Source organism: Anthonomus grandis, chromosome 18, assembly GCF_022605725.1.
Source record: "Anthonomus grandis grandis chromosome 18, icAntGran1.3, whole genome shotgun sequence".
Taxonomy (NCBI): domain Eukaryota; kingdom Metazoa; phylum Arthropoda; class Insecta; order Coleoptera; family Curculionidae; genus Anthonomus; species Anthonomus grandis.
Genome location: NC_065563.1, coordinates 11244053 through 11271354, shown reverse-complemented (window position 1 = coordinate 11271354; position 27302 = coordinate 11244053). Strand labels below are relative to the sequence as shown.

Here is a 27302-nt window from a genome sequence, read left to right as displayed (position 1 = left end):
CGGACCTCACATCAGCCGAACGTTTCGTTAATACCGAGAACTCGCCGCGTCCGTTCCTTAAGTATGAAGAAATGCGCTCGCGTCCGTTCATTTCGAAGCGAACGCGCACCCGTGAAGGTTCATCAGACCCTCTCGTTGTTCCTTTCTATGTAGTGTCCCCTCCCCCTGCGTTTCTACGTAGAGTCAGTCGGTAGAGTGTGTATTTTCAGTTCAGTTCAGTTCGATACAATCGGCTCCGTCCCAGTTTGCGTTTGTAATGTGACCGACACACACACGATTTCATTCATTTCGGGACAACACGACTCGCCAAACAAAAAACTGAATTTAATAATGATTTTTAAGCTCGTGACGCTGTTGGTAATTGTGCGTGCGACCGAACATCTCACACTGCCTTATTTTCGGGAGAAATCCGTGTTGGAAGAGCTCGACCTACGACAGAATCTGTAATTTTGTGAACGGAAGTGTGTTCGGTGTGTGTGTGTGTGTGGTGAAAGTTCCTGCTGACCGCTGGTTTTTCTTTTATACTGTGATACAAAGTCTTATTTCCGAGTTCTCCTGTGATATTAGTGTTTATTTAGTCGCTCTTTCGTTGCTACCAAGCTGGATATATTAAGGAAGGTGAGTGGAAAGTGAATTAGTCTAGTTAGGATTTGGGTGGGTTTTCTAGGGCGATCGGTCCATACTGTTGGGCGCCAAAAATGCACCTAATCATTATAATCGAAATTTGCTTATTAAAAGATTTTACTATTGTTATGTTTCTATCCCCTATCACTTTTTTTTGTCGCGTGCTCAATCTGCTTGAAAAGTCGTTTTTCTTAAGTAAAATAAAGCACATCTTTCACATTGATAAAAAATAATTAAATTACAAAAATAAAATGTTTTAAATTCGACCCTCAACATGGGGAACTCGGAATCTATAAGATATATGAAGATCATTAAATTGGGGCAAAGTTAAGAATGTTTGAGCTGAACAATATACCGTTTAAAAAATTTAAAAATTGCCAATGGTTCCGAAGATATTCGAAGTTTTGAAAAATCAATTTTTATTTTTTACGTTTTTATTTGTACTGTTGCATTTTTCGTGCTTTATAATCGGGTTTTTATATTTTTAATACGAACTTTCATCAACATTGTTTTTTCGTAAGAATTTTCTAGGGCGATTGGTCCACACTGTTGGGCGCCAAAAGTGCGCCCAAGAATTATAGTCGAAATTTGCTCAGCTTCATGAAGTTTTTAGGTTTAATTAAGAGAATAAAAAAATTACTATTGTTATTTTGAAAAATCAATTTTAATCTTATGAGACCTTATTTTTAAGCCGAATTTAAACTAATTTGTGCTCCTGCATTGCCACCGTTTTCGTGCTTTATGATGGGGTTTTTAGATATTTAATACGAACTTCTTAAATATTAGATAATAAATTTGGCGTCTATAAAGACGTTAAAAACAAGAATTTTTTTGACAAAAACAAAATGTGTCTTCTCAGTTTATCACAGCCTTTAAACTTTCATAAAATACAATATGTATACGTTTTTAGTACTGTAGTACAAAGTGATGAGATTTTACTAATAGCACTGTTTTTGTATTAATTATTATATGATTATATCAAATTTAAATAAACAAACTATGTTACCTAGATTGGATATTAATGATGAAACCAGCTGTTATTCATATGTATCATTTTGAAAAACAGGGGTTTTGCAGAAAAATTTTTTACTGGATAAGAATGTGGGGTGGGTGGGGGGCTAAGGGTAGGGTTAATGAAAAACGAGTTTTTAGCACAAAATAATTGCCTTAGAGGAAAAATTTTGCAGTATACTAAGGAAATTCAAAAAAATTGATTTGATATGAACTATATACAAAGCTTTCCATGCTGTGATTAAAAATAAAGAATAATATAAATTATAGTTAATTTTCTAGAACTTGAGAGAGTAAATTATTTAGCAAATTAAATTATTTCTTTTAACGCAATAATTTTATATAATAAGAACGTTTTTCATTATCACTATCCTTACACCCCCCACCCGCCCAACATCTTTATCCAGTAAGAAATTCTTTTGAAAAGTCACCGTTTTTTCCTCTATAAAATCCCATTTGATAGCACTGTTTTTGTATTAATTATTTGATAGTATACATATATAATTATATCAAATTTAAATAAAAAAACTGAGTCAGATTAGACATTAATGACAAAAACAACTGTTATTCATGTGTATTATCTTGGAAAACAATGATTTCTGAAAAGAATTTCTTACTGGTAAGTAGTGCGGGGTGGGTGGGGGGGCAATGGTAGGATTAATAACAAATTTTGTTTTTTGCAGAAAATAATTACCTTAGCGAGAAAACTGTGTAATATACTAAGGAAATTCAAAAAAATTTATTTGATAAAAACGATACAAAGCTTTCCATGCTGTATATAAGTGATTAAAAATAAAGAATAATATTAATTATAGTTAATATTCTATAAGCTGAGAGAGTAAATTATTTCTTTTATAATAATAATAATAATAATAATATCCTTTATTTACCAACAAAATCGTATACAAGACAACAAAGCAACGTCATACAAAGGAGGATCTAGCTCCCATAGGGTACATTAATTTTTTTTATCTAGAATTCATAGAGGCAATAGTATTATATAAACAAAATAACAAAATTTAAAATAAATATTCTAAATATCTAACATAAGTTATAATTATTATCTGAAAGTAAAAAACATTTAATCTGTAACCAGTGGTAAACAACTTTTTTAAATTGGACTTTAGATTCAATGCTTCTATTATCAGCAGGTAGCATTCTATAAGCCCTGGTGGCCATATAATGAGAGCCCCTTTCATAGTAAATATTTTATATAAGTGAAATATTTTATATAATAAAAACGTTTTTCTTTAACACTACCCTTACACCCCCCACCCGCCCCACATCTTTATCCAGTAAAAAATTCTTCTGCAAAATCCCTGTTTTTCAAAATGACACACATGGACCAGAGAAGTTCTTGTTTTATGGTATTTATTATATTTGTTTCATACTATAACTTTTAATGTAATTTTGATCGAACGTTTTGAATTTTTTAATCGGTTTATAACCTCCTTAAAAATAAGCCTATAATGATATTCTGAAATGTTTGTGTGGTGTAAGTTCCTGTTGCCCGCTGTTTTTTGTTTATACTGTGATACAAAGTCTTATTTCCGAGTTCTCCTGTGATATTAGTGTTTATTTAGTCGCTCTTTCGTTGCTACCAAGCTGGATATATTAAGGAAGGTGAGTGGAAAGTGAGTTAGTCTAGTTAGGATTTGGGTGGGTTTTCTAGGGCGATTGGTCCATACTGTTGGGCGCCAAAAATGCACCTAATCATTATAATCGAAATTTGCTTATTAAAAGAGTTTACTATTGTTATGTTTCTATCTCCTATCACTTTTTTTTGTCGCGTGCTCAATCTGCTTGAAAAGTCGTTTTTCTTAAGTAAAATAAAGCACATCTTTCACATTGATAAAAAATAATTAAATTACAAAAATAAAATGTTTTAAATTCGACCCTCAACATGGGGAACTCGGAATCTATAAGATATATGAAGATCATTAAATTGGGGCAAAGTTAAGAATGTTTGCGCTGAACAATATACCGTTTAAAAAATGTAAAAATTGCCAATGGTTCTGAAGATATTCGAAATTTTGAAAAATCAATTTTTATTTTTTACGTTTTTATTTGTACTATTGCATTTTTCGTGCTTTATGATGGGGTTTTTATATTTTTAATACGAACTTTCATCAACATTGTTTTTTCGTAAGAGTTTTCTAGGGCGATTGGTCCACACTGTTGGGCGCCAAAAGTGCGCCCAAGAATTATAGTCGAAATTTGCTCAGCTTCATGAAGTTTTTAGGTTTAATTAAGAGAATAAAAAAATTACTATTGTTATTTTGAAAAATCAATTTTAATCTTATGAGACCTTATTTTTAAGCCGAATTTAAACTAATTTGTGCTCCTGCATTGCCACCGTTTTCGTGCTTTATGATGGGGTTTTTAGATATTTAATACGAACTTCTTAAATATTAGATAATAAATTTGGCGTCTATAAAAACAAGAATTCTTTTGACAAAAACAAAATGTGTCTTCTCAGTTTATCACAGCCTTTAAACTTTCATAAAATACAATATATGTATACGTTTTTAGTACTGTAGTACAAAGTGATGAGATTTTACTAATAGCACTGTTTTTGTATTAATTATTATATGATTATATCAAATTTAAATAAGCAAACTATGTTACCTTGATTGGATATTAATGATGAAACCAGCTGTTATTCATGTGTATCATTTTGAAAAACAGGGATTTTGCAGAAGAATTTCTTACTGGATAAGAATGTGGGGTGGGTGGGGGGCTAAGGGTAGGGTTAATGAAAAACGAGTTTTTAGCACAAAATAATTGCCTTAGAGGAAAAATTTTGCAGTATACTAAGAAAATTCAAAAAAATTGATTTGATATGAACTATACAAAGCTTTCCATGCTATGGTTAAAAATAAAGAATAATATAAATTATAGTCGTATTTTCTATAACCTGAGAGAGTAAATTATTTAGCAAATTAAATTGTTTCTTTTAACGCAATTATTTTATATAATAAAAACGTTTTTCATTATCACTATCCTTACACCCCCCACCCGCCCAACATCTTTATCCAGTAAGAAATTCTTTTGAAAAGTCACCGTTTTTCGTCTATAAAATCCCATTTGATAGCACTGTTTTTGTATTAATTATTTGATAGTATACATATATATAATTATATCAAATTTAAATAAAAAAACTGAGTCAGATTAGACATTAATGACAAAAACAACTGTTATTCATGTGTATTATCTTGGAAAACAATGATTTCTGAAAAGAATTTCTTACTGGTAAGTTATGTGGGGTGGGTGGGGGGGTAAGGGTAGGCTTAATAAAAAATGAGTTTTTTTGCAGAAAATAATTGCCTTAGAAGAAACACTTTATAATTTACTAAGGAAAATCAAAAAAATTGATTTGATAAAAACTATACAAAGATTTCCATGCTGTGTATAAGTGATTAAAAATAAAGAATAATATAAATTATAGTTTATTTTCTATAACCTGAGAGAGTAAATTATTTAACGAATTAAATTATTTCTTTTAACGCAATTATTTTATATAATAAAAACGTTTTTCATTAACACTACCCTTACACCCCCCACCCACCCCACATCTTTATCCAGTAAGAAATTCTTCTGCTAAATCCCTGTTTTTCAAATTGATAAACATGGACCAGAGAAGTTGTTGTTTTATGGTATTGATTATATTTGTTTCATACTATAACTTTTAATGTAATAAGCCTATAAAAATAATTTGACACCATGTAGGTATATTAAAAATAAAAAAAAACTAGACTAGTCTAAAGTCCTTCTTGAGGAAATTACTAAAATCCATTCACAAAAAGTCAAGTTAATAGAATTCTTAGTCCAGGAGTCCCTGTAAAAAACAAAAATTTTGTCTTTTATTTCCAAACAACATACATATTATACAGTGCTTTCATTTCAAAATGATCCACCCTTAATAACTTCTCTTAAAAAAAAAAAAAAAATACGTCAAATTAGATATACAGGGGGACGTTTAATTATGCCTTTACTGAAGTTCTATCAATCACCTCCTCACCTCCAGCTAACCTCACTTTAATATGTCAAATGGGAACCCCCATCGTGTGATACATCATAATAAGTAGCGTAAAATTCTCTATTCAACGGTACCAAAAAAAATGAAATCGGTAAATGTGTAAGCAAATGGTTAGCGAAAATGTCTAGAAATAATGAATATTTTATTTACGCCAAACTTTGGTATGTCAAATGGCTACCCCATGGTGTGATACATTATTTTAAAGGGCATTCATTATGCTATCAATGGTTGTAAAAAAAAATAAAATTGATTGACCAAGAAGCAATTAAAGTGTAAATCGGTAGGGTAGAAAAACAAATTTAATTAGTTTAACAAATTTATTTTATAAAATGTTCAAAATGCGCGCCGTTATTAGCAAGACAATAAAAAAGCCTATTTTCAAACTCCTTAGGAACATTGGCGAGGGTCTGCCCGCTAATTTCTCCGCATTCTTGAATTATTCTATTTTTTAAATTCTCAATACTCTCAGGTGGGGTTTTATAAACTTTGCTTTTTAAGTAGCCCCAAAGAAAAAAGTCTAGTGGGGTTAGGTCCGGAGACCGCGCAGGCCATTCGATTGCACCACGTCTGCCAATCCACTTTTCTCGAAAATTTTCATCAAGCCACTCTCGAACTACCAAAGTGTAGTGCGCGGGAGCTCCATCCTGCTGAAAATTTATATTATTTTCATTCAATAATATAGCACCATGTTGATCTACTTGATTTTCCATAGATTGGATGATGGAAGGGTATATTGCATTTTCTAAAAGGATTAAATAGATTTCGCCAGTCAAATTTTCTTCCAAAAAAATGGCCCGATTATTTCATTCCCATAAATTCCTGCCCAAACATAAATTTTTTGGGGATATTGGGTATGGCCTTCCCGAAAAACATGCGGATTTTCATTATCCCAGTATCTACAGTTATGTCTGTTCACCAGGCCATTTAAAAAAAAGGTCGATTCGTCACTGAAGCAAATGTTCTTCAATAAATGGGGATCGTCGTCAATTTGCTGGCACATCACTTCACAAAATTGAATTCTCCTATCAAAATCATCTTCTCCGAGTTCATGAAGAATATGAATTTTATAAGGAAAGAACTTTTTTTTTTAAACTTTATGTACGGAACCAGTGGAAATATTTGTTAGTTTTGCGGCCTTTGGTATAGACAAAGTTGGATCCATAGCAAATTGTCCTAGTACTTCAACTTGGCATGCTTCATCGACAACTCTATTTTCATATTTTTTCTTATTGCAAATCGATCCCGTCTCTTTAAATTATGGCTGACGTTTTTATCTTGATATCTTTCATTAAATGCTCTCGCGGTTCTGCGAGCACACCGATCTTGAGCTCCATAAATGAAAATTATTTCTATTCTTTCGGCTAGCGTATACACCATTTTATAAACTCACTGTTTTAACTAAAATTGAAAAATTGCACGCGTCAAACTGACAGTTTTAACAATCATAAATCGCCTGCTTTTTAAACGCCTTAAAAATGTAAGGTATTGCAGTGTTTTTTTGTACCTATTAGGTAGGTTTCGCAAAAAATATAAGTGAAATAAATACACATACAAAGTTATAAGACTGCAAAGATTTTTGCAAAAAATTTGAAGACACAAGATTTTTTCTCGCAAATAACGGTACACATTCTTTACTTAAAAAAACAAATAATTTGCTTGAACTAAATGTACTGTTTGTTACCACACATTTTAACTTCTAAATTGCTTGTAAGAAAGTTATTAAGGGTGGATCGTTTTGAAATGAAAGCACTGTATAATAAGAACGTTTTTCATTAACACTACCCTTACACCCCCCACCCGCCCCACATCTTTATCCAATAAGAAATTCTTTTGAAAAATCACCGTTTTTCGTCTATTAAATCCCATTTGATAGTACTGGTTTTATATTAATTATTTATTAATATACATATATATAATTATATCAAATTTAAATAAAAAAAACTGAGTTAGATTAGACATTAATGACAAAATCAACTGTTCTTCATGTGTATTATCTTGGAAAACAATGATTTTTGAAAAGAATTTCTTACTGGTAAGTAGTGCGGTGTGGGTGGGGGGGCAAGGGTAGGATTAATAAAAAATGTTGTTTTTGCAGAAAATAATTACCTTAGCGAAAAACCATTATATTTTACTAAGGAAATTCAAAAAAATTAATTTGATAAAAACTATACAAAGCTTTCCATGCTGTGTATAAGTGATTAAAAATAAACAATAATATAAATTATAATTAATATTCTGTAACCTGAGAGAGTAAATTATTTAACGAATTAAATTATTTCTTTTAACGCAATAATTTTATAAAATAAGAACGTTTTTCATTATCACTATCCTTACACCCCCCACCCGCCCCACATCTTTACCCAGTAAGAAATTCTTCTGCAAAATCCCTGTTTTTCAAAATATACGTATATCATATACTATTTTGTTTACAAAAGGGAAAAAATATTGGCATTTAAAAAAATTGACACGGGATTTACATATCTATATAATATTACATATCATATTATAGTTTTAAAACTCGATTAGTACACCTCAAATATTTTATTAAATTCTTTTAAAAAATCACTGTTTCTCGTCCATATTATCCAATCTACTAACGCAGTTTTCATACTAAATATTTATATATAAAATTATATCAAATTTAAATAAACAGTGTTATTAAATTAATTATTGAATATATATTTTCTGCAAAATCATTGTTTTTCATCAACAAAACCCTTACCCCCCCCACCCACCCCATTTATTTTCCCAGTAAGAAATTCTTTTGAAAAATCACCCTTTTTCGTCTATAAAATACCATGTAATAGCACTGTTTTTGAATTAATTATTTATTATATACATATATAAAATTATATCAAATTTAAATAAAAAAACTGAGTTAGATTAGATACTAATGACAAAAACAGCTGTTATTCATGCATATTATTTAGGAAAACAATGATTTTTGAAAAGAATTTCTTACTGGTAAGTAGTGTGGGGTGGGTGGGGGGGTAAGGGTTGTGTTGATAAAAAAACAATGTTTTTGCAGTAAATATATATTCAATAACACTTTTTATATAAATTTATTATTTAGTATAACGACAGCGTTATTGCATTGAATAATATGGACAAAAAAAAGTGATTTTTCAGAAGAATTGCATAAAATATTTGAGCTGTAATAATCAAGTTTAAAAACTAGATATGTAAATCCCGTGTCAATTTTTTTAAATTCCGAAATTTTCTCCCCTTTGTAAACATAATCGTATATGATACACGTATATTCTTCAGTTTAATACACATATCTTGACCATATACGGTTGATAAATTTATCAACAATTTACTAAAAAATAGTCGAATAAATATATATTCAACGATAATAATATATGATGTGTTGCTTGGACATTATTAAATTGTATTACAAAAAATCCTTTATTAAAAATCTGATATTGTGAGAAAAGGAATAAGGAAATCCATATAATAGCGATCAATTATAGAGAATAGCGCCGAAAATAGGAAAAAAGACTTTTTGATATTTTTTTTTGGATGCTACTATTATTCTCACTCATATTTCAATCGCATTGAAAATTTCATTTTCTTATGTAGTGTTGGTCTTTTCAAAGGAGGAATACCATATTTCATATACTAATTACTGATGTATTTATGTTAATAAAATTTGCAAAAATTTTTTACACACGTCAATAAATGTACACATCAAGTAGATTACTAACCATAATTTACACTGTACATTATATAGCAATCGTCCATCATTTGTGGGACAGAGATGGTGAATAACACCAAAAAAGGAAAAAGGAATTTTTGGACTTTTGGGTTTCTACCGCATTTCACTCCTCACTTACGTTCTTTATTGCCCTGAAAAGGTATTTTTCTTACTTAGTAATGTTCTCTTTAGACAAAGAACACTATTTCATACGAATCGTGCATCATATTTGGTGTGATTGAGATAGAGAATAAAACTGAGAAATCGGTCAAAAAAACCCTTCTTGAATTTCTACCCTATCTCAGTCCTTATTCATGTCCTCAATTGACTTTGTTTAGACAAGGAACGCCGTCATAGAATAGCGATCGTCAATAATTTGTGGGACTGAAATGGAGAATAACATGACAATCTAGAAATAAGCATATTTTTTTTAAATATTTTATTTCTTAATTAAACCTTCTGAATATTTTTAAACTGTTAATTTATCCATTGAGGTACTTTAACCCCCCTGTATCTCTTCTCCAAACCGGTCAACGTTGTTCCCTAACGAACCATAGAAAATTGAAATTTTTTTCACCACGTCAGCCGTCACGCTATCATCTACGTACATCCTTGTCGCACCCCCAAAATTTCCCAGAAGAAAAAACCCCCGTAGACCCACAGAACCATAAATTAGTCGCCGCAGGTGTCAAATCGGTTCCGAGAAGGGCCCGGCCCGGCTCCTTTCATGGGGTGCATCTGTCAGTTTCGCGGAACCACCTTTTGCTCTGTTTCTTTGAAAAGAACATGAGCGATTTTTGTTGTTGCAACATTAGTTGCCTCTTTGTTTAATGAACTTTGTATTAAATGTGTAGCGAATCGTCACGCGAGATGACAGCTGTCAAAGTTCTAAGGTGATTTTTTGCGAAGCCACCTTTATCTATATCTTTTTCTTTGCTCCTGTGCGATTCTTATTGCGCAACTTTTGTTTCACGACCTTCATGTGTAGTGGGTTGCCACCAAGGTTCTCTCTATTATCACAATAATTATACTTAAATTAGTATAAATTTAATAGAAACTGACATAAATGATATATGGCACAAACAAATGAATAAAATTCAGTACAATTTAAGAATTTATACTGAAAGCGCCAGTAAGTTTTTGACGCCCAAGGCTGACAATTTTAATCAATAATTGTACATTGCCATAGTACAATTAGACCGATTCTGTTAACTCTCTGTTATCTAGGCATTGAAATTGTACCATATAAAATTTAATAAAACTAAAGATTTGTAATGATATTACCCTCAAACAGTTGTACAACTCCGCCAGAGTACATTTTCATAAAGTTGTACAAATTTCTCCCATATAAGTGTCAATTGTCCACACCGAGCATACAGCATCTTTACTTATTAAGATTTTATGACTTGTCAATGTCAACTGTCAAACTTGTCATAAAAAATAACAATTTTCTCAGAGACCTCAATTTACATTTTTTTTTGTCAAATTAATAAAAATGAATTAAAAAAAAACTGTTCATTTCATTGTACAAAATATAGTCCATTCCAGTACATCTCAACCCTCATTAAGCTGACAAATCATTAGGCAACCCACACTATGTCAAAAAAATGGATATACTATAAAAATGTACTAAAATGGTATTCTTTCGTAATATTTTGACTCTCAATGGCGAAAATTTTAAAGAATTGAATGTTGTAACCTTACTTTAATTACAGGTTAATTATTATCACATTTTATATAAAACAATTGTACAATTAAGTGCTTTGTACATTTCAAACTTCTCTGCCAACACTGTCAAATTGGTTGCTTAGGCAACCGACCATACAGCACCTCATTAGGATTGTCATAATCTGTCAATGTCAATTTTGCCATAAATAATAAGAATAATAAAATTAATCCCGTGACATTGTCATTTTATAAGCTTTTTTTTATTTAGTACATTTTAACCCTGTCAACTGTCACTACTATCAGATTAAGTGCCTGGGCAGCCAACAATTTTTTTTTTGAGTTATCTTAATAATGATAAATTTTTGTTATTTTTAAATAACCTAGTTTTTGCTTGTTTGTACAAATTGTTGCTATTTTAGTACATTTCAACCGTCATTAAACTGACATGTCCCTTCATAGTGTGGACTTTGCTTAGCAACCAACAGCACAGCACGTCCGACTACATGACGTCAAAGTGTTTAAATGTACTAAAATAGAAAAAAATTGTACCAGTAGATAAAAATTACGTTTTTCTTATTCATTATGAATAGCAATTTTTATTTACTCCTTTTGTAATATTTTGACCTTCAATGGTGAAAATCTTTAATTTTTTGTACATTGTCATAGTGAATTTCAACCCTCCCTGTTAACTGCCAACCCTTTAGTCTAGGCAACCCTGCTTAGAAATTGTACTAAACGCTCATAGAATTGCTTGCTTTTTATTTACTGATTTCTAAATCATAATTATTATCACATTCAGTGAACAATTTGTAATTGTACAATTATTTGTACATTGCCATAGAATGTACATTTAAACCCTCGCTGTCATAGGCAACTCTCTTATGGAAAAATGTATGTAATTTTTTATAAATTAAAAGAATTAAAGTTTTTTATTTACTCTCTCCATAATATTACTCTTGATGGAGAGAATTTAAATGATTTGTACAATTTTCTTATACATTGTTTTTCTATTGTCTAGGCAACCCTAAATGTATCTTCAAAATTGTACTATACACCCATGGACACTGTTGTATTATCACCTCTTAATGGAAAATTGTACAACAATGTGTACTTTGCCATAGTACATTTCATCCCTCTTTGTTACCATCAACAGATTGATTACTTAGGCAACTGATTCTGCATCATCTTATTATGATCTGTCAACGTCAACTGTCAAGCTTGTCATAAATATTTAATTTGCTTCCATTATACAGTTTCAATTTTATCTTAATGGTTAATTTAGTGCAAATAATTTAAAATATTAAAAAAAAAAATTCATCAAGTTGTACAATTTTTCTAACTTTTAGTACATTTTATTTTCAACTATCCACACCGTTAGATTGATTACTTATTACTTATTCGTCAAGTTTAGGACATGGAATTGTACATTTCAACCCTCAAAAAACAGGGTTGAAATGTCCTAAAATGGAAGATATTTTGTACTAATTTCTTATATTTACAATCAAATTATTGTTAATAGAAAATTGTATTTACTGCTTTCAATTGTGAGAATTGAATGGTGAACATTTTTAGGGGATTGTACAATTTTTTTTTGTACATTGCCACAGTACATTTTAACCGTTTCTGATGTCTAGGCAACCTTCAATATATGGCTTAAAAATTGTACTTGATTTTGATAATTGTTGATATTTTACTTTAATTTCAAGCTAAATATCTTCACATTTTATGGAAAAAAAATTGTACAGTTAATTTTAATAAATATGTACAATTTTTTTGCATTTTTGTACAACATTTAATTGATTGTCTCTATTATCATCATTGTCTTATTCTCATCATCAATCTGACACTGTTGACAGTTGACTGCTTAGGCAACCACCATACAGTATTTTTTGTTGTACAAATATTTTCGTTTTAGTACATTTCAACCCGAATTGTCAACACTGTCAATTCACTCGTGTGAATTTGTGATTGTACAATTTTTTTTGTACATTGTACAAGCTAAATATCATCACATTTTATGAAAAAAAAAAAATTGTACAATCAATTGTAAGTTGACAGTAATTTGAAGAATTCCCTTAAAAAAAAAACAGTTAGTTTTAATTAAGTTGTACAATTTTTTTGCATTTTTGTACAACATTTAATTGTTTGTCTCTATTGTGGATGTCTCTATTATCATCATCAATCTGACGCTGTTGACAGTTGACTGCTTAGGCAACCACCATACAGTTTTTTTTTGTTGTACAAATATTTTCATTTTAGTACATTTCAACCCGAATTGTCAACACTGTCAATTTACTCGTGTGAATTTGTGATTGTACAATTTTTTTGTACATTGTACAAGCTAAATATCATCACATTTTATGAAAAAAAAAAATTGTACAATCAATTGTAAGTTGACAGTAATTTGAAGAATTCCCTTTAAAAAAAAAAACAGTTAGTTTTAATTAAGTTGTACAATTTTTTTGCATTTTTGTACAACATTTAATTGTTTGTCTCTATTGTGGATGTCTCTATTATCATCATCAATCTGACGCTGTTGACAGTTGACTGCTTAGGCAACCACCATACAGTTTTTTTTTGTTGTACAAATATTTTCATTTTAGTACATTTCAACCCGAATTGTCAACACTGTCAATTTACTCGTGTGAATTTGTGATTGTACAATTTTTTTGTACATTGTACAAGCTAAATATCATCACATTTTATGAAAAAAAAAAATTGTACAATCAATTGTAAGTTGACAGTAATTTGAAGAATTCCCTTTAAAAAAAAAAAACAGTTAGTTTTAATTAAGTTGTACAATTTTTTTGCATTTTTGTACAACATTTAATTGTTTGTCTCTATTGTGGATGTCTCTATTATCATCATCAATCTGACGCTGTTGACAGTTGACTGCTTAGGCAACCACCATACAGTTTTTTTTTGTTGTACAAATATTTTCATTTTAGTACATTTCAACCCGATTTGTCAACACTGTCAATTCACTCGTGTGGCGCAATTTAATTTTTTTTTTTTGAAATGAATTAAAAAATGGTTGCCTTTAAAAAAACTTTACTTTGTTGTATCCATTTTAGTACAATTCCATAATACATTAAAACTGTTAACCCACAATACGTGCACATGACGTCAAAGGGTTGAAATGTACTAGAGAAATGTACTTAATAACAAAAAAAAATACAATCGCAAAACGAGGCTATTTATTACGTCGATAACGCAATAAAAGAATTTCGAGGAACTATTGCCACTTAAATATGATAAGCGCCGCTTAATTTATTTGTTTAACTGATAATAGTAATATTTCTGAAAATAGTTAGAGATAACCTATTATTAGATTTCCATTCATTGATATAATCAACCTTAGCGCCATCTGTGCTGCTTACTTGAAACAATGACGTCACTAGCCGATTGTATTTTTTAAACCTTTTTACTGATAATAATAATAATAATAATTTATTCAATCCGGATGTCCAAAAGCGATATAAAATATAGTCACGCGATATTAAAGTACCTGAGATAATTCTTATAAATAAAAATTCCGAGGACTCGCCGAGCGGTTTGACCTTAGGCGCTCGCATATTGTTTTAAAATATAAATTTCACGTTTCTTATTAATAATTATTCTCGTATTATCATCATCATCATTACCGCACGAAATTGGATCCGGCAGCAACATACTCGAGGCTAAATTTGTACAATGCCCACACCATTTGTACAATCGTTTTTAAGAGATAAGTACATTTCTTAGTGCATTCTAACCCTCACAGTTTGAACCCTGTTGTCTGAAAAATTTTCTGGATTCACACGCTTTTATATAAACTCGATTTTCCATGGTCATGGACCATTAAGGAAACCTTCCATTGATTTTTCCCGGCTTAAAATAGCATGAATGAGGCGCCACGCCACAAACAACAAGTTATTTTAAGCACCGTTAAGGAATTTTTATAGAACGTACTATTACTGAAATTAAGTCCGGTTGCCTAACAGTCATTTTGCGTGACGATCCCTAGGCAACCCACTACACATTTAATATGAAGGACATCAAACACAGAAGCAACAAATATTGCGCGACAAAAGTTGCTCGGGAGAATGTTTTTATTTGTTCAAGGCATAAGGTATTTTTAATAAAAAAAAAGTATAAAAGCTGAGAGAGCCTTGAAAGCTGTGATTTTGAGCCTAGACAACGTAAACCTACTACATACTTAATACTACGGTCATTAGACAAAAAAGCAAGTAATGTTGCGCAACAATAATTGCATAGGAGAATATTTTTATTTATTCAAAGGAGCAAATAATAAGAAGGACATACTTAATACTACGGTCATTAGACAAAAAAGCAAGTAATGTTGCGCAACAAGAATTGCATAGGAGGATATTTTTATTTATTCAAAGGAGCAAATAATAAGAAGGGTATAAAAACATACTTAATAGTACAGTCATTAGACAAAAAAGCCAGTAATGTTGCGCAACAAGAATTGCATAGGAGGATATTTTTATTTATTCAAAGGAGCAAATAATAAGAATGGTATAAGGTTATTGAGGAGTAATGAATAAAAAAAGTTATTGAGAGTCATTAAACAAGGACGCAATTAATGTTGTGAAACAAGAATGGCACGCTTTTATTTATTCAGAGCAACGGAGAAAAAAGTCTCAAACGTGATTTCGCGAAACCGACAGAACCTTGACAGCTGTCATTCTTGATCACGTTGCCTAGGCAACCCGCTACACACTTAACAAAAAAGGAATTAATGCTGCGTTTAAATTTAATTTTTGCCACCGAAGTAAATGACAGTTGACGTAGACAGATTCCGAAAAACCCAAAAGGTGTTGTATGCTCGGTTGTCTAAGCAACCAATCTGACAGTGTTGACAATTCGGCTTGAAATGTACTAAACAAAAGAACATTGTACAATCATATTAATTTTTTTTTAAAGTGTGCCACTAGAGTAAATTTAATATTCTTATTATTTGTGACAGTTGACATTGACAGATCCTAATAAGATCCTGTATGGTCGGTTGCCTAAGCAACCGACCATGTTGACAAGGAGGGTTAAAATGATCTATGGTAATGTACACATAATTGTACAATTGATTATTGTTTATTTTCCCATTGGATGGGATATTAATTAGCGTGCAATTAAAGTGAAATTAGAAGAGTTTCCAAGAGCGTCTAAGTTATATTAAGGATCAGCCAAATAACGGAATTGTACTATGGCAATGTACAAATAATTGCCACGGTTCATTTAAGGGTTGCCTAAATAATTTAACGGTAGTTTATAGTAAGGGCTTAAATTGGCTATAGCAATGTACGCATAATTGTACAATTGATTATACAATTTTTCCATATGATGTGCTTGTAATTCAAAAAAAATTACAATAATTTCCTTGGGCCTATATATCATTTCTATGCTATATTTAGGATCGCCTAAATAACAATGTACAAAAAAAAATTGTACAAATAATTGCCATGGCACTTGAGGGTTGCCTAATTAATTTAACGGTAGTTTACAGTGAAGGGTGAAATTTACTATAGCAATGTATGCATAATTGTACAATTGATTATACAATTTTTTCCATATGATGTGCTTGTAATTCAAGAAAAGTTACAATAATTTCCATGGGCCTATATATAATTTCTAAGCTATATTAAGGGTCGCCTAAATAACAGAATTGTACTATGGCAATGTATAAAAAAGTTGTACAAACAATTGCCATGGCTACATTTGAGGGTTGCCTAAATAATTTAAGGGTAGTTTACAGTGAAAGGTGAAATTTACTATAGCAATGTACGTATAATTGTACAATTTTTTCTATATGATGTGCTTGTAATTCAAGAAAAGTTACAATAATTTCCATGGTCCTATATATAATTTCTAAGCTATACTAAGGATCGCCTAAATAACAGAATTGTACTATGGCAATGTACAAAAAAAATTGTACAAATAATTGCCACGGTTCATTTGAGGGTTGCCTAAATAATCTAACGGTAGTTTACAGTGAGGGTTGAAATTTACTATAGCAATGTACGCATAATTGTACAATTGATTATACAATTTTTTCCATATGATGTGCTTGTAATTCCAGTAAAGTTACAATAATTTCCATGGGCCTATATATAATTTCTAAGCTATACTAAGGATCGCCTAAATAACAGAATTGTACTATGGCAATGTACAAAAAAAATTGTACAAATAATTGCCACGGTTCATTTGAGGGTTGCCTAAATAATCTAACGATAGTTTACAGTGAGGGTTGAAATTTACTATAGCAATGTACGCATAATTGTACAATTGATTATACAATTTTTTCCATATGATCTGCTTGTAATTCAAGTAAAGTTACAATAATTTCCATGGTCCTATATATAATTTCTAAGCTATATTGATGGTTGCCTAAATAACAGAATTGTACTCTAGCAATGTACAAAAAAAATTGTACAAATAATTGCCACGGTTCATTTGAGGGTTGCCTAAATAATCTAACGGTAGTTTACAGTGAGGGTTGAAATTTACTATAGCAAGGTACGCATAATTGTACAATTGATTATACAATTTTTTCCATATGATGTGCTTGTAATTCAAGTAAAGTTACAATAATTTCCATGGGCCTATATATAATTTCTAAGCTATATTGATGGTTGCCTAAATAACAGAACTGTACTATGGCAATGTAAAAGAAAAATTGTACAAACAATTGCCATGGCTACATTTGACGGTTGCCTAAATAATTTAACGGTAGTTTACAGTGAAAGGTGAAATTTACTATAGCAATGTACGCATAATTGTACAATTGATTGTAAAATATTTTCCATATGATGTGCTTGTAATTCTATATTGATGGTTGCCTAGGCAACAGAGAGGGTTGAAATGTATTATGGTAATGTAAATAAAATTGTACAATTCTTTTTTCACTGGATATGTCAATAATAATAATGTAATATTGTGTAAATAAAAAACCGATTACTGAAGTAAAATTATAACAATTTCTGTATGGTACATACATTTTGTAAGCTGTATTGAGGGTTAGTTAGGCTAAAAAGTTGACATTTAACAAAAAGGGTTAAAATTGTACAAATGATGAAATTTTCACCATTGAGCATCAAAATATTGCAAAAGTAGTAAATAAAAATTGTCATTAACAATGAATTAAAATACTACGTCTCTGGAAAAAAAAATCATTTCCTTGTACAAATTTCATTCATTTGAGTATATCTCTTGTCTCAGCTTAATCAGGGTTGAAATGTACTAAAACTTGTACAACCTAATAGTTGACATTCACAGGTTCTAATAACAAAAGATGCTTTATGGCCGATTGTCTAATCTGACGATGTTGTCAATGTACAACCAATATTTTTTTTTTAATTAGGGGCAATAAAATTATAATTAAAAAAAAATAAAAAGTTTGTCACTGGAGTAAACCTAATATTTATGACAAGTTTGATAGTTGACATTGACAGATTATAGTGCTGTATAGTCAGTTGCCTAAGCAACCAATCTGACCGTGTTGCCAAAGAGGGTTGAGATGTACTATAGCAATGTACACATAATTGTACAGTTGATTCAATTTTCGATTTCAGTGGACATGATAATAATTAGCCTGTAATTAAAGTAAAAGTATATAGTACAATTTCTAAGCTGTACATATTAAGGGAACCCTAGATAATGAAGAGGGTTAAAAATGTACTAAGACATTGTACAAAACGACTTTGCAAATTATTTAACCGACCTTTGTCAATGACGAGAAATTAAATTATTTAAGTTCTCGTCATTGACGAAGGTCATTACAAAGGGATTAAATAAAGAAATAATTAAACTTTATATGGTACAATTTTTAAACTATATTGAAGGTTATGTAGATAACAGAGTTGATATGTACTAAAATAAAATAAAATTGTACAATCAACCTGAAATTCTGCAATCGAAGTTATTAACTTTGTCAAGTTTGACAGTTGACATGAAAATTCTAATAGGAAAAGGCTAAGTTGTTGAAAGAGAATTGAAATGTACAAAAATTAAAGAAATTTGTACAATCTAGTAGGTTATAGAATCTTAATGATGTAATCAATCTGACGGTTTTGACAGTTGACAAATAAAAATACTAAAGTCTAAGAAAACTGTAGAACTCTATAATATCAACTAAAACTGTTTTTTTTAAACAGGTAATTTTTTAAATTACTGGCACTAAAAATTGTTTCATTGAGGTATGACAAGTTTGACAGTTGACAATCCTAATATGATGCTGTACTGTCAGTTGCCTAAGCGACCAATCTCAATTGCCACGACTGCATTGAGGGTTCCCCAAGGAGTTTATAGTGAGGGTTGAAAAGTGCTACGATGAATGTACAGGAAACTGTACAACTTTAAGACCTACAGGCCTTGGTAATAAAAGACTTAAAAACAAACGAGTTTTCCGAAAAACCTATCGTGGCAAAACAACAACAAAAAAAATAACAAGCACATAAATCAATCTCGAGCGAGCGTTATCAAATCTGAGAAACAAACAACCCGTGATATTTCGGGAATTTACTGTGCAATTTTAACGCCACCTCTCCTAAACTAGTCAAGTATTTCATAAAAACCTTATCAGTATACGTTTTCGGTGGAAATGTTGTTGGTCTATGAATATCTATTAAGATCCCGAGTGTGTGTGTGTGTGTGTCGTGATTAAGTGCTAGAGAACTAAATCTTGATAATATGGTGAATGCGCCCCACGAGCTAACGTTTGTTTTAAATGTACTATATATACTGTATTTCAAAAAGGTAGAGAGTAATAAAATTACTGACAGTTTTGTGGTCATCCATGGGCGGTACTGAATAAGGATTTATTACTCTCTACCCTTTTCTATAGATTATAAAACAGCCTCAATTTACTAGATCCATTTTAACCGAAACATTTTTTTTTTAATAAATTCCAGACTGACCTATCGCACTGGGCATGGACTTCGCGAGACATGCGCAGTTGTAGCCAAAGCACAGTATGTCCCAAGTGCAAGCACGAGTTCACCTGCTGCGCAGACAGTCGGCGCTCCCTGGTGCTGAGTGGCGGAGGCCTCGTACGACGCCCCGACTTTCCCGAAGAACCCGCACCCCCGGCCGTCGTCAACTCGTCCGCTTCCTCCTCGTTGGCGACCAATCAGCCTTTAGCGCCACCGAACGCTTGCCTTTCGCCCCAAGTCGGTCTGGTAAGTTTTTAAATTAGAAAAAAAAAAAACCCACGACAATGTTGTGATTAGTGCGGTTGTTGTTCTAGGTGTCCCCGAGCGTCCCGCTCTCCTTCGGGTACCCGGAGGAACTACCGTTGCAACTGCTGCCCACCCCGCACGCGGCCAATCAGGACGCGGTACTTCAACAGTTGCGAGAGAACGATCGGGCTCTACGCCAGTCCGGTTGGTTCTACGAAGGAATTACCTTCGAGGAGTCACATGAGATGCTTAAGAGCGCCAAGGTGAGTCCAAGGGTAATCAATAAAAGTATCAACCTCGTTATTAGGGAAAATATGCCGCAATTTCCAGAGTTAGCAGTCGATGCTGAAATCACCTTGACGGATCACAAACTTTATGCATATGACAATGTTGGGACGATATTTTTAATTACATTTCAACCCTTTGACGGTATGACCACAGGAATGCATTGCCTAAGCAGACAATTATCTGTCGCAGCACAGACTGACAATTTACCTTGGCTTCAAATACTAGCATAACGCACTTTAGACTGAAAGAAAATTGTACAACTGCACGAAGATTTAGGTCTTAACTTGTTTTAATCCGAAAATTCTTGGTTTCAGGTTGGCACGTTCTTAGTGCGCAACTCGAGCGACCCCAAGTACCTTTACTCCCTAAGTGTTCAGACGGAGAGGGGCCCGACGTCCGTAAGGCTGCACTACACTAACGGCTACTTTAAGTTGGATGCGCAGGCGCATTTGCAACACGTCATGCCCGCCTTCACCAGCGTAATAGACCTTATTCAGCACTACGTGCAGGCCTTTAAACGGTACCAACAGAGAGGTAAGTACCGCCTTAACATAGTTAGAAATTAAGGAAAAGGTCCATTCTGAAGTGGAGTCGATATGATATTGAAAAGTTAGTAGGAGAAGTCTTTTCTCCACAGGTTCAGGAGTAATGCATTTCGGCAAGTGTTCTTGCCATCATCAGACCCGGTAATCGAATATAAGGTTTTATTTATTTATTTATTTCTCTTCCAACGAGCAATTAAAACAATCCAACTGATTAGCAAGTTTGCCTGCGCGTACTAACGTGATTTTTCTCTTCCAGATAAAAACACGCAGGTGTGGGTGGACAACCAGGGCAAATGGTACTCGCCGATCGTAATCCAGCGGCCGCTGATCCAGGAAACGGCGAGTTTAAAGCATCTGGCCCGTCTGGCGATCCACAGGTCGATCCGGACGCGACCCGCGTCCCCTTCAACCCCTCAGTATAGGCAACTGGAATTGCCTTGTTCTTTAGAGTCTTATTTAGAGGAATACCCGCATTCGATATGAATTCCGCGATAGCACGGAACGTTATCTAATAAAGTACCGTTGAGGTTCTGCTAACGTTGAGGGAACGAACCTTATTAGGAATGTGTTGGTTCACGAAGAAACGACAAAAAATAATTGGTGGTTTTTTTTCTAAAGATTTTTTTCTGAGTTAATGTAAAGGGGTTCTTTAGGATGAATTTGAGGCTAAAAACGCGGTTCTACGGTTATTATTTAGGGAGTTAAAGCGCTTTTGGTTGGGGCATCTTTTTTCAATTTTTTTTTCCAGATTTTCACTTTCCTTGGGAATATATTCATGAAATAATTGAAATATTATTAAAAGGATTTTATGGAACGAAAGGGCTCTTCTTCCCCAATAATTTTATATGAGAACGTCTTTTGTACCTCACAAACCTTCTGAGTTACAGCCAGTTTTGTTCACCAGGGTCCAAGACCCATCGGATTTGAGGTTTTCGAAACACATTTTTTAACATCAAGATTTTTGTTTTTTGTCGGACATTTTTGGCCATAACTCGGAAAGTAGTTGAAATATTGTTATAATTCCTTCATGTTATTATAGGAGGATTTCTAAGGATCGATTTCAGAGCAAAAACATGATTCTGGAGTAAATATTGAGGGAGTTAGGGTACTTTTGGTTGGGGCATCTTTTTTCAACTGTTTTTAACAAAATTTTCACTTTTGTTGCGAATATATTCATGAAATAATTGGAATATTATTAAAAAAATTTTATGGAACGAAAGGGCACTTCTTCCCCAATAATTTCATATGAGAACGTTTTTTGTACCTCAAAAACTTCCTGAGTTACAGCCAGTTTTGTCCATCAGGGTCCAAGACCTATCGGATTTGAGGTTTTCGAAACTCATTTTTTAACATCAAGATTTTAGTTCTTTGTCGGATATTTTTGGCCATAACTCGGAAAGTATTTGAAATATTGTCATAATTCCTTCAGATTACTTTAGGGGGATTCCTGATGATCGATCTGAGGGTAAAAACGTAATTCTGGTGTTACTATTTAGGAAGTTAGGGTACTTTTGGTTGGGGCATCTTTTTTCAATTTTTTTTTACTAATTTTTCACTTTTCTTGCGAATATATTCATGAAATAATTGAAATATTATTAAAAGGGTTTTATGGAACGAAAGGGCACTTCTTCCCCAATAATTTCATATGAGAACGTTTTTTGTACCTCAAAAACGTCCTGAGTTAAAGCCAATTTTGTCCATCAGGGTCCAAGACTCATCGGATTTGAGGTTTTCGAAACTCATTTTTTAACATCAAGTTTTTTGTTCTTTGCCGGACATTTTTGGCCATAAATCGGAAAGTAATTGAAATATTTTCATAATTCTTTCAGATTATTATAGGGGGATTCCTGATGATCGATTTGAGGGTAAAAACGTGATTTTGGGGTTATTATTGAGGAACTTACAGCACTTTTGGTTGGGGCATTTTTTTCACGTTTTTTTAAACTAAATTTTCACTTTTCTTGGGAATGTATTCATAAAATAATTGAAATATTATTAAAAGGGTTTCATGGAACGAAAGGGCACTTCTTCCCCAATAATTTCGTATAAGAACGTTTTTTGTACCTCAAAAACTTCCTGAGTTACAGCCAGTTTTGTTCACCAGAGTCCAAGACCCATCGGATTTGAGGTTTTCGAAACTCATTTTTTAACATCAAGATTTTTGTTCTTTGTCGGACATTTTTGGCCATAACTCGGAAAGTAGTTGAAATATTGTTATAATTCCTTCATGTTATTATAGGAGGATTTCTAAGGATCGATTTCAGAGCAAAAACATGATTCTGGAGTAAATATTTAGGGAGTTAGGGTACTTTTGGTTCGGGCATCTTTTTTCAATTTTTTTTTAACTAAATTTTCACATTTCTTGCGAATATATTCATGGAATATTTGAAACATTATTAAAAGGGTTCTATGGAACGGAAGGGCACTTCTTCCCCAATAATTTCATATAAGAACGTTTTTGGTACCTCAAAAACTTCCTGAGTTAGAGCCAATTTTGTCCATCAGGGTCCAAGACCCATCGGATTTGAGGTTTTCGAAACTCATTTTTTAACATCAAGATTTTTGTTCTTTGTCGGACATTTTTGGCCATAACTCCGAAAGTAATTGAAATATTTTCATAATTCTTTCAGTTTATTATAAGGAGATTTCTGAGGATGGATCTGAGGGTAAAAACGTGATTCTGGGGTAATTATTGGGGTAGCTAGGACACTTTTTGTTGGGGTACTTTTTATTAAATAAATTTTCACTTTCCTTGCCAATATTTCCATATATTAATATTTATTTATTTAATGCCTAACAAAATATAGAATTACACTATCTATTTACAAAAAAATATTATTATAAAATATAATATTAATACAATCAAGCACCTAGATGTGAAACATATAATTCAAGTATCCTTAAAAGGGTTTAAGGAAAAAAAGAGCGTTTCTTGTACCTCAAAAACTTCCTGAATTAGCCCCTTTTTTGCCAATTAAACCACCAATAAACAACAAACCTAAACGGGTCATTCCCTAAACGTTCCCGAAATATCCAGAACATTCATGTTCAAGAATATGTCATGTGCTATTGAAGAAAATCCAGTTTTCTGGGTATAACCTTTAGGTAAAAAATTGCCAAAGACTGTTGTACATCGGTACCTATACATACCGAGGGGATATTAATAAAAAAAACCACCGCAAAAGTATTGTTAAAACAAACAAAAAGAAAAAAACGCGTATTTTAGTTAATATACGTCCACCAGAAAGGCGGGTACTTAACCAAGTTTAGCTCTCTGCCATTGCGTGTGTCTTCTGGTGGGCGAAACCAGCAGCCTTATGTACCGCCCCCGAAGGGAGAGTGATAAAATCACCCCCCAGGGGGCGTTTTTTAGTTTAATTTTTTTTAGTTAGAATAACAACTTTTGTATGTATTTCTGTGTGTGTGTGTGTCTAGTTTGGCCTTAAGGGGCCCATAATCGAATCTCGTTATATTATGTATCATCCCGGGCCAAACGCTACTAAAGTAAGCCACATTGGCTCCGATGTACTCTTAAGTAAGAAATTTTTAGCAATAAGAGAGTTATTCAAATGTGTTCTGTACTTTGTAGGTCGCCTCATGGTTATTTATTTCATTTTTTTTTTTATTGTATTGTATTGTATTCGGAGAGGGGATTATTATACGAAATTTCTAGTACATGACGGCTGCCACTTGTCAAATGAAATGACGTCGTTAAAGGGTTCCTGAGGATTGATTTGAGGGTAAAAACGTTGTTTTGTGTTAAAAATTTCGGGAGTTAGGGAGGGTTTAGTTGGGGCACTAATTTTTCTAACAAATTGTCACTTTTCTTGGGAATATTTTCATGAAAAATTAAAATATTTTTAACAGGGTTTTAGAAAAAGGAAATGCAGTTTTTACTGAATAATTTAATAGGAAAACGATTTTTGTACCTCAAAAACTTCCTGAGTTAGAGCCAATTTTGTCCACCAGGGTCCAAGACCCATTCAATTTGACGTTTGCGAAACTCGTATTGTCACATTAAAATTTTTAGTCTTTAGCGGACATTTTTGAACATAACTCAGGAACTACTTGGAATATTTTCATAATTCTTTTACATCAACATAGTGGGCTTCCTGAGGATGGATTTGAGGGTAAAAACGTTTTTCTGGGTTAAAAATTTTAGGACTTAGGGGGGTTTTGGTTGATTCATCAATTTTTTTAACAAATTTTCACTTTCTTCGGGTATATTTTCATGAATAATCAAAATATTTTTAAAAGGGTTTTAGGAAAAGAAAATGCACTTTTTGCTGAAAAATTTAATAGGAAAACGATTTTTGTACCTCAAGAACTTCCTGAGTTAGAGCCAATTTTCTCCACCAGGGTCCAAGACCCATTCAATTTGACGTTTCCGAAACTCGTAGTCACATTAAAATTTTTAGTCATTAGTGGACATTTTTGGGCATAACTCAGGAACTGCTTGGAATATTTTCATAATTCTTTTACATCAATATAGTGGGCTTCCTGAGGATGGATTTGAGGGTAAAAACGTTTTTCTGGGTTACAAATTTCGGGAGTTAGGGAGGTTTTAGTTGGGGCACTAATTTTTCTAACAAATTTTCACTTTTCTTGGGAATATTTTCATGAATAATCAAAATATTTTTAAAAGGGTTTTAGGGAAAGAAAATGCACTTCTTACTGAAAAATATAATAGGAAAACAATTTTTGTACCTCAAAAACTTTCTGAGTGAGAGCCAATTTTGTCCACCAGGGTCCAAAACCTATTCAATTTTACGTTTTCGAAACTTGTATTGTCACATTAAAATTTTTAGTCATTAGCGGACGTTTTTGGGCATAACTCAGGAACTACTTGGAATATTTTCATAATTCTTTTACATCAACATAGTGGGTTTCCTGAGGATGGATTTGAGGGTAAAAACGTTTTTCTGGGTTAAAAAGTTTAGGACTTAGGGGGGTTTTGGTTGATTCATTAATTTTTTCAACAAATTTTCACTTTCCTCGGGTATATTTTTATGAAAAATTAAAATATTTTTAAAGGGGTTTTAGGAAAAGAAAATGCAGTTTTTACTGAATAATTTAATAGGAAAACGATTTTTGTACCTCAAAAACTTCCTGAGTTAGAGCCAATTTTGTCCACCAGGGTCCAAGACCCATTCAATTTGGTGTATTTGAAACTCGTATTGTCACATCAAGATTTTTAGTCATTAGCGGACATTTTTGGGCATAATTCAAGAACTGCTTGGAATATTTTCATAATTCTTTTACACCAATATAGTGGGTTTCCTGAGGATGGATTTGAGGGTAAAAACGTTTTTCTGGGTTAAAAATTTTAGAACTTAGGGGAGTTTTGGTTGATTCATCAATTTTTTCAACAAATTTTCACTTTCCTCGTGTATATTTTTATGAAAAATTAAAATATTTTTAAAGGGGTTTTAGGCAAAGAAAATGCACTTCTTACCAAAAAATTTAATAGGAAAACGATTTTTGTACCTCAAGAACTTCCTGAGTTAGAGCCAATTTTATCCACCAGGGTCCAAGACCCATTCAATTTGACGCTTTCGAAACTCGTATTTTCACATTAAAATTTTTAGTCATTAGCGGACATTTTTGGTCGTAACTCAGGAACTACTTGGAATATTTTCATAATTCTTTTACACCAATATAGTGGACTTCCTGAGGATGGATTTGAGGGTAAAAACGTTTCTCTAAGTTAAAAATTTTGGGAGTTAAGGGAGTTTTGGTTGGTGCATTAATTTTTTATTTCATTTTTCTGGGGAATATTTTCATGAAAAATTAAAAGGGTACTTCTTACTGAATAATTTAGTAGGAAAACGATTTTTACACCTCAACAACTTCTCGAGTTAATCCACCAGAATCCAAAAACCATTAAGGTCCATTTTTTGCTTTTTTCAAATTGCTCGTCGATTATTCCCAAAACGATTCGTCATATCTGTTCCCCTTATAAACGCAATCACCTTATCGGATCAATAATATATTTCTCAGTAAATGATTAATTGTCTAGAACGTTCGTATAATAAGAGTACGTGGCTGTTCTGGTACCAAACCAGAATATCCCACCTAAACTGTTCAATTATTTTATGTAAAAAGAACAATAAACTGTAAAAATCATTTTAGAGCGAGCGAAAATGTTATTTATATTCGAGGCGTGGATGTTGTGCAAACTGTGCGTGTGCAAACCGTGACGTAGTCTCTAACGTATTTATTTCACTAGAATATATTAAATTATTTATTTTAAA

At 32.2% G+C, this 27302-nt stretch overlaps 2 protein-coding genes across 12 annotated transcripts in view; one reads left to right on the top strand and one right to left on the bottom strand.

The window, feature by feature from the left end:
- The window catches only part of LOC126746918 (intraflagellar transport protein 56), a 219655-nt gene that overhangs the window by 171109 nt on the left and 21244 nt on the right, over positions 1-27302 (bottom strand). The window lies entirely within an intron of this gene.
- Positions 27-27302, top strand: LOC126746919 (suppressor of cytokine signaling 2-like). 7 transcript variants are annotated; one of them, XR_007664032.1, is made up of 6 exons: positions 27-618; positions 19949-20215; positions 20284-20478; positions 20818-21037; positions 21305-22376; positions 23177-27302. XR_007664032.1 is itself a non-coding variant. In XM_050455342.1 (5 exons), exons 2-5 carry the CDS (start codon positions 19985-19987, stop codon positions 21529-21531), a joined length of 873 nt encoding a protein of 290 aa, XP_050311299.1. In that variant the 5' UTR covers positions 27-618; positions 19949-19984; the 3' UTR covers positions 21532-27302. The 7 variants fall into 7 exon arrangements, 2 of the variants coding, with proteins under 2 accessions (XP_050311299.1, XP_050311300.1); XR_007664029.1 differs by having other exon boundaries at positions 22777-27302; XR_007664033.1 differs by having other exon boundaries at positions 21305-22776; positions 23578-27302.

Bases quoted from the DNA above. Each gene is read 5' to 3' on its own strand.
- LOC126746919 (XM_050455342.1), top strand. From the start codon at position 19,985: ATGCGCAGTTGTAGCCAAAGCACAGTATGTCCCAAGTGCAAGCACGAG. The intron at 20,216-20,283 runs GTAAGTTTTTAA...TTGTTGTTCTAG, and splicing joins TTTCGCCCCAAGTCGGTCTG to GTGTCCCCGAGCGTCCCGCT. The intron at 20,479-20,817 runs GTGAGTCCAAGG...TCTTGGTTTCAG, and splicing joins AGATGCTTAAGAGCGCCAAG to GTTGGCACGTTCTTAGTGCG.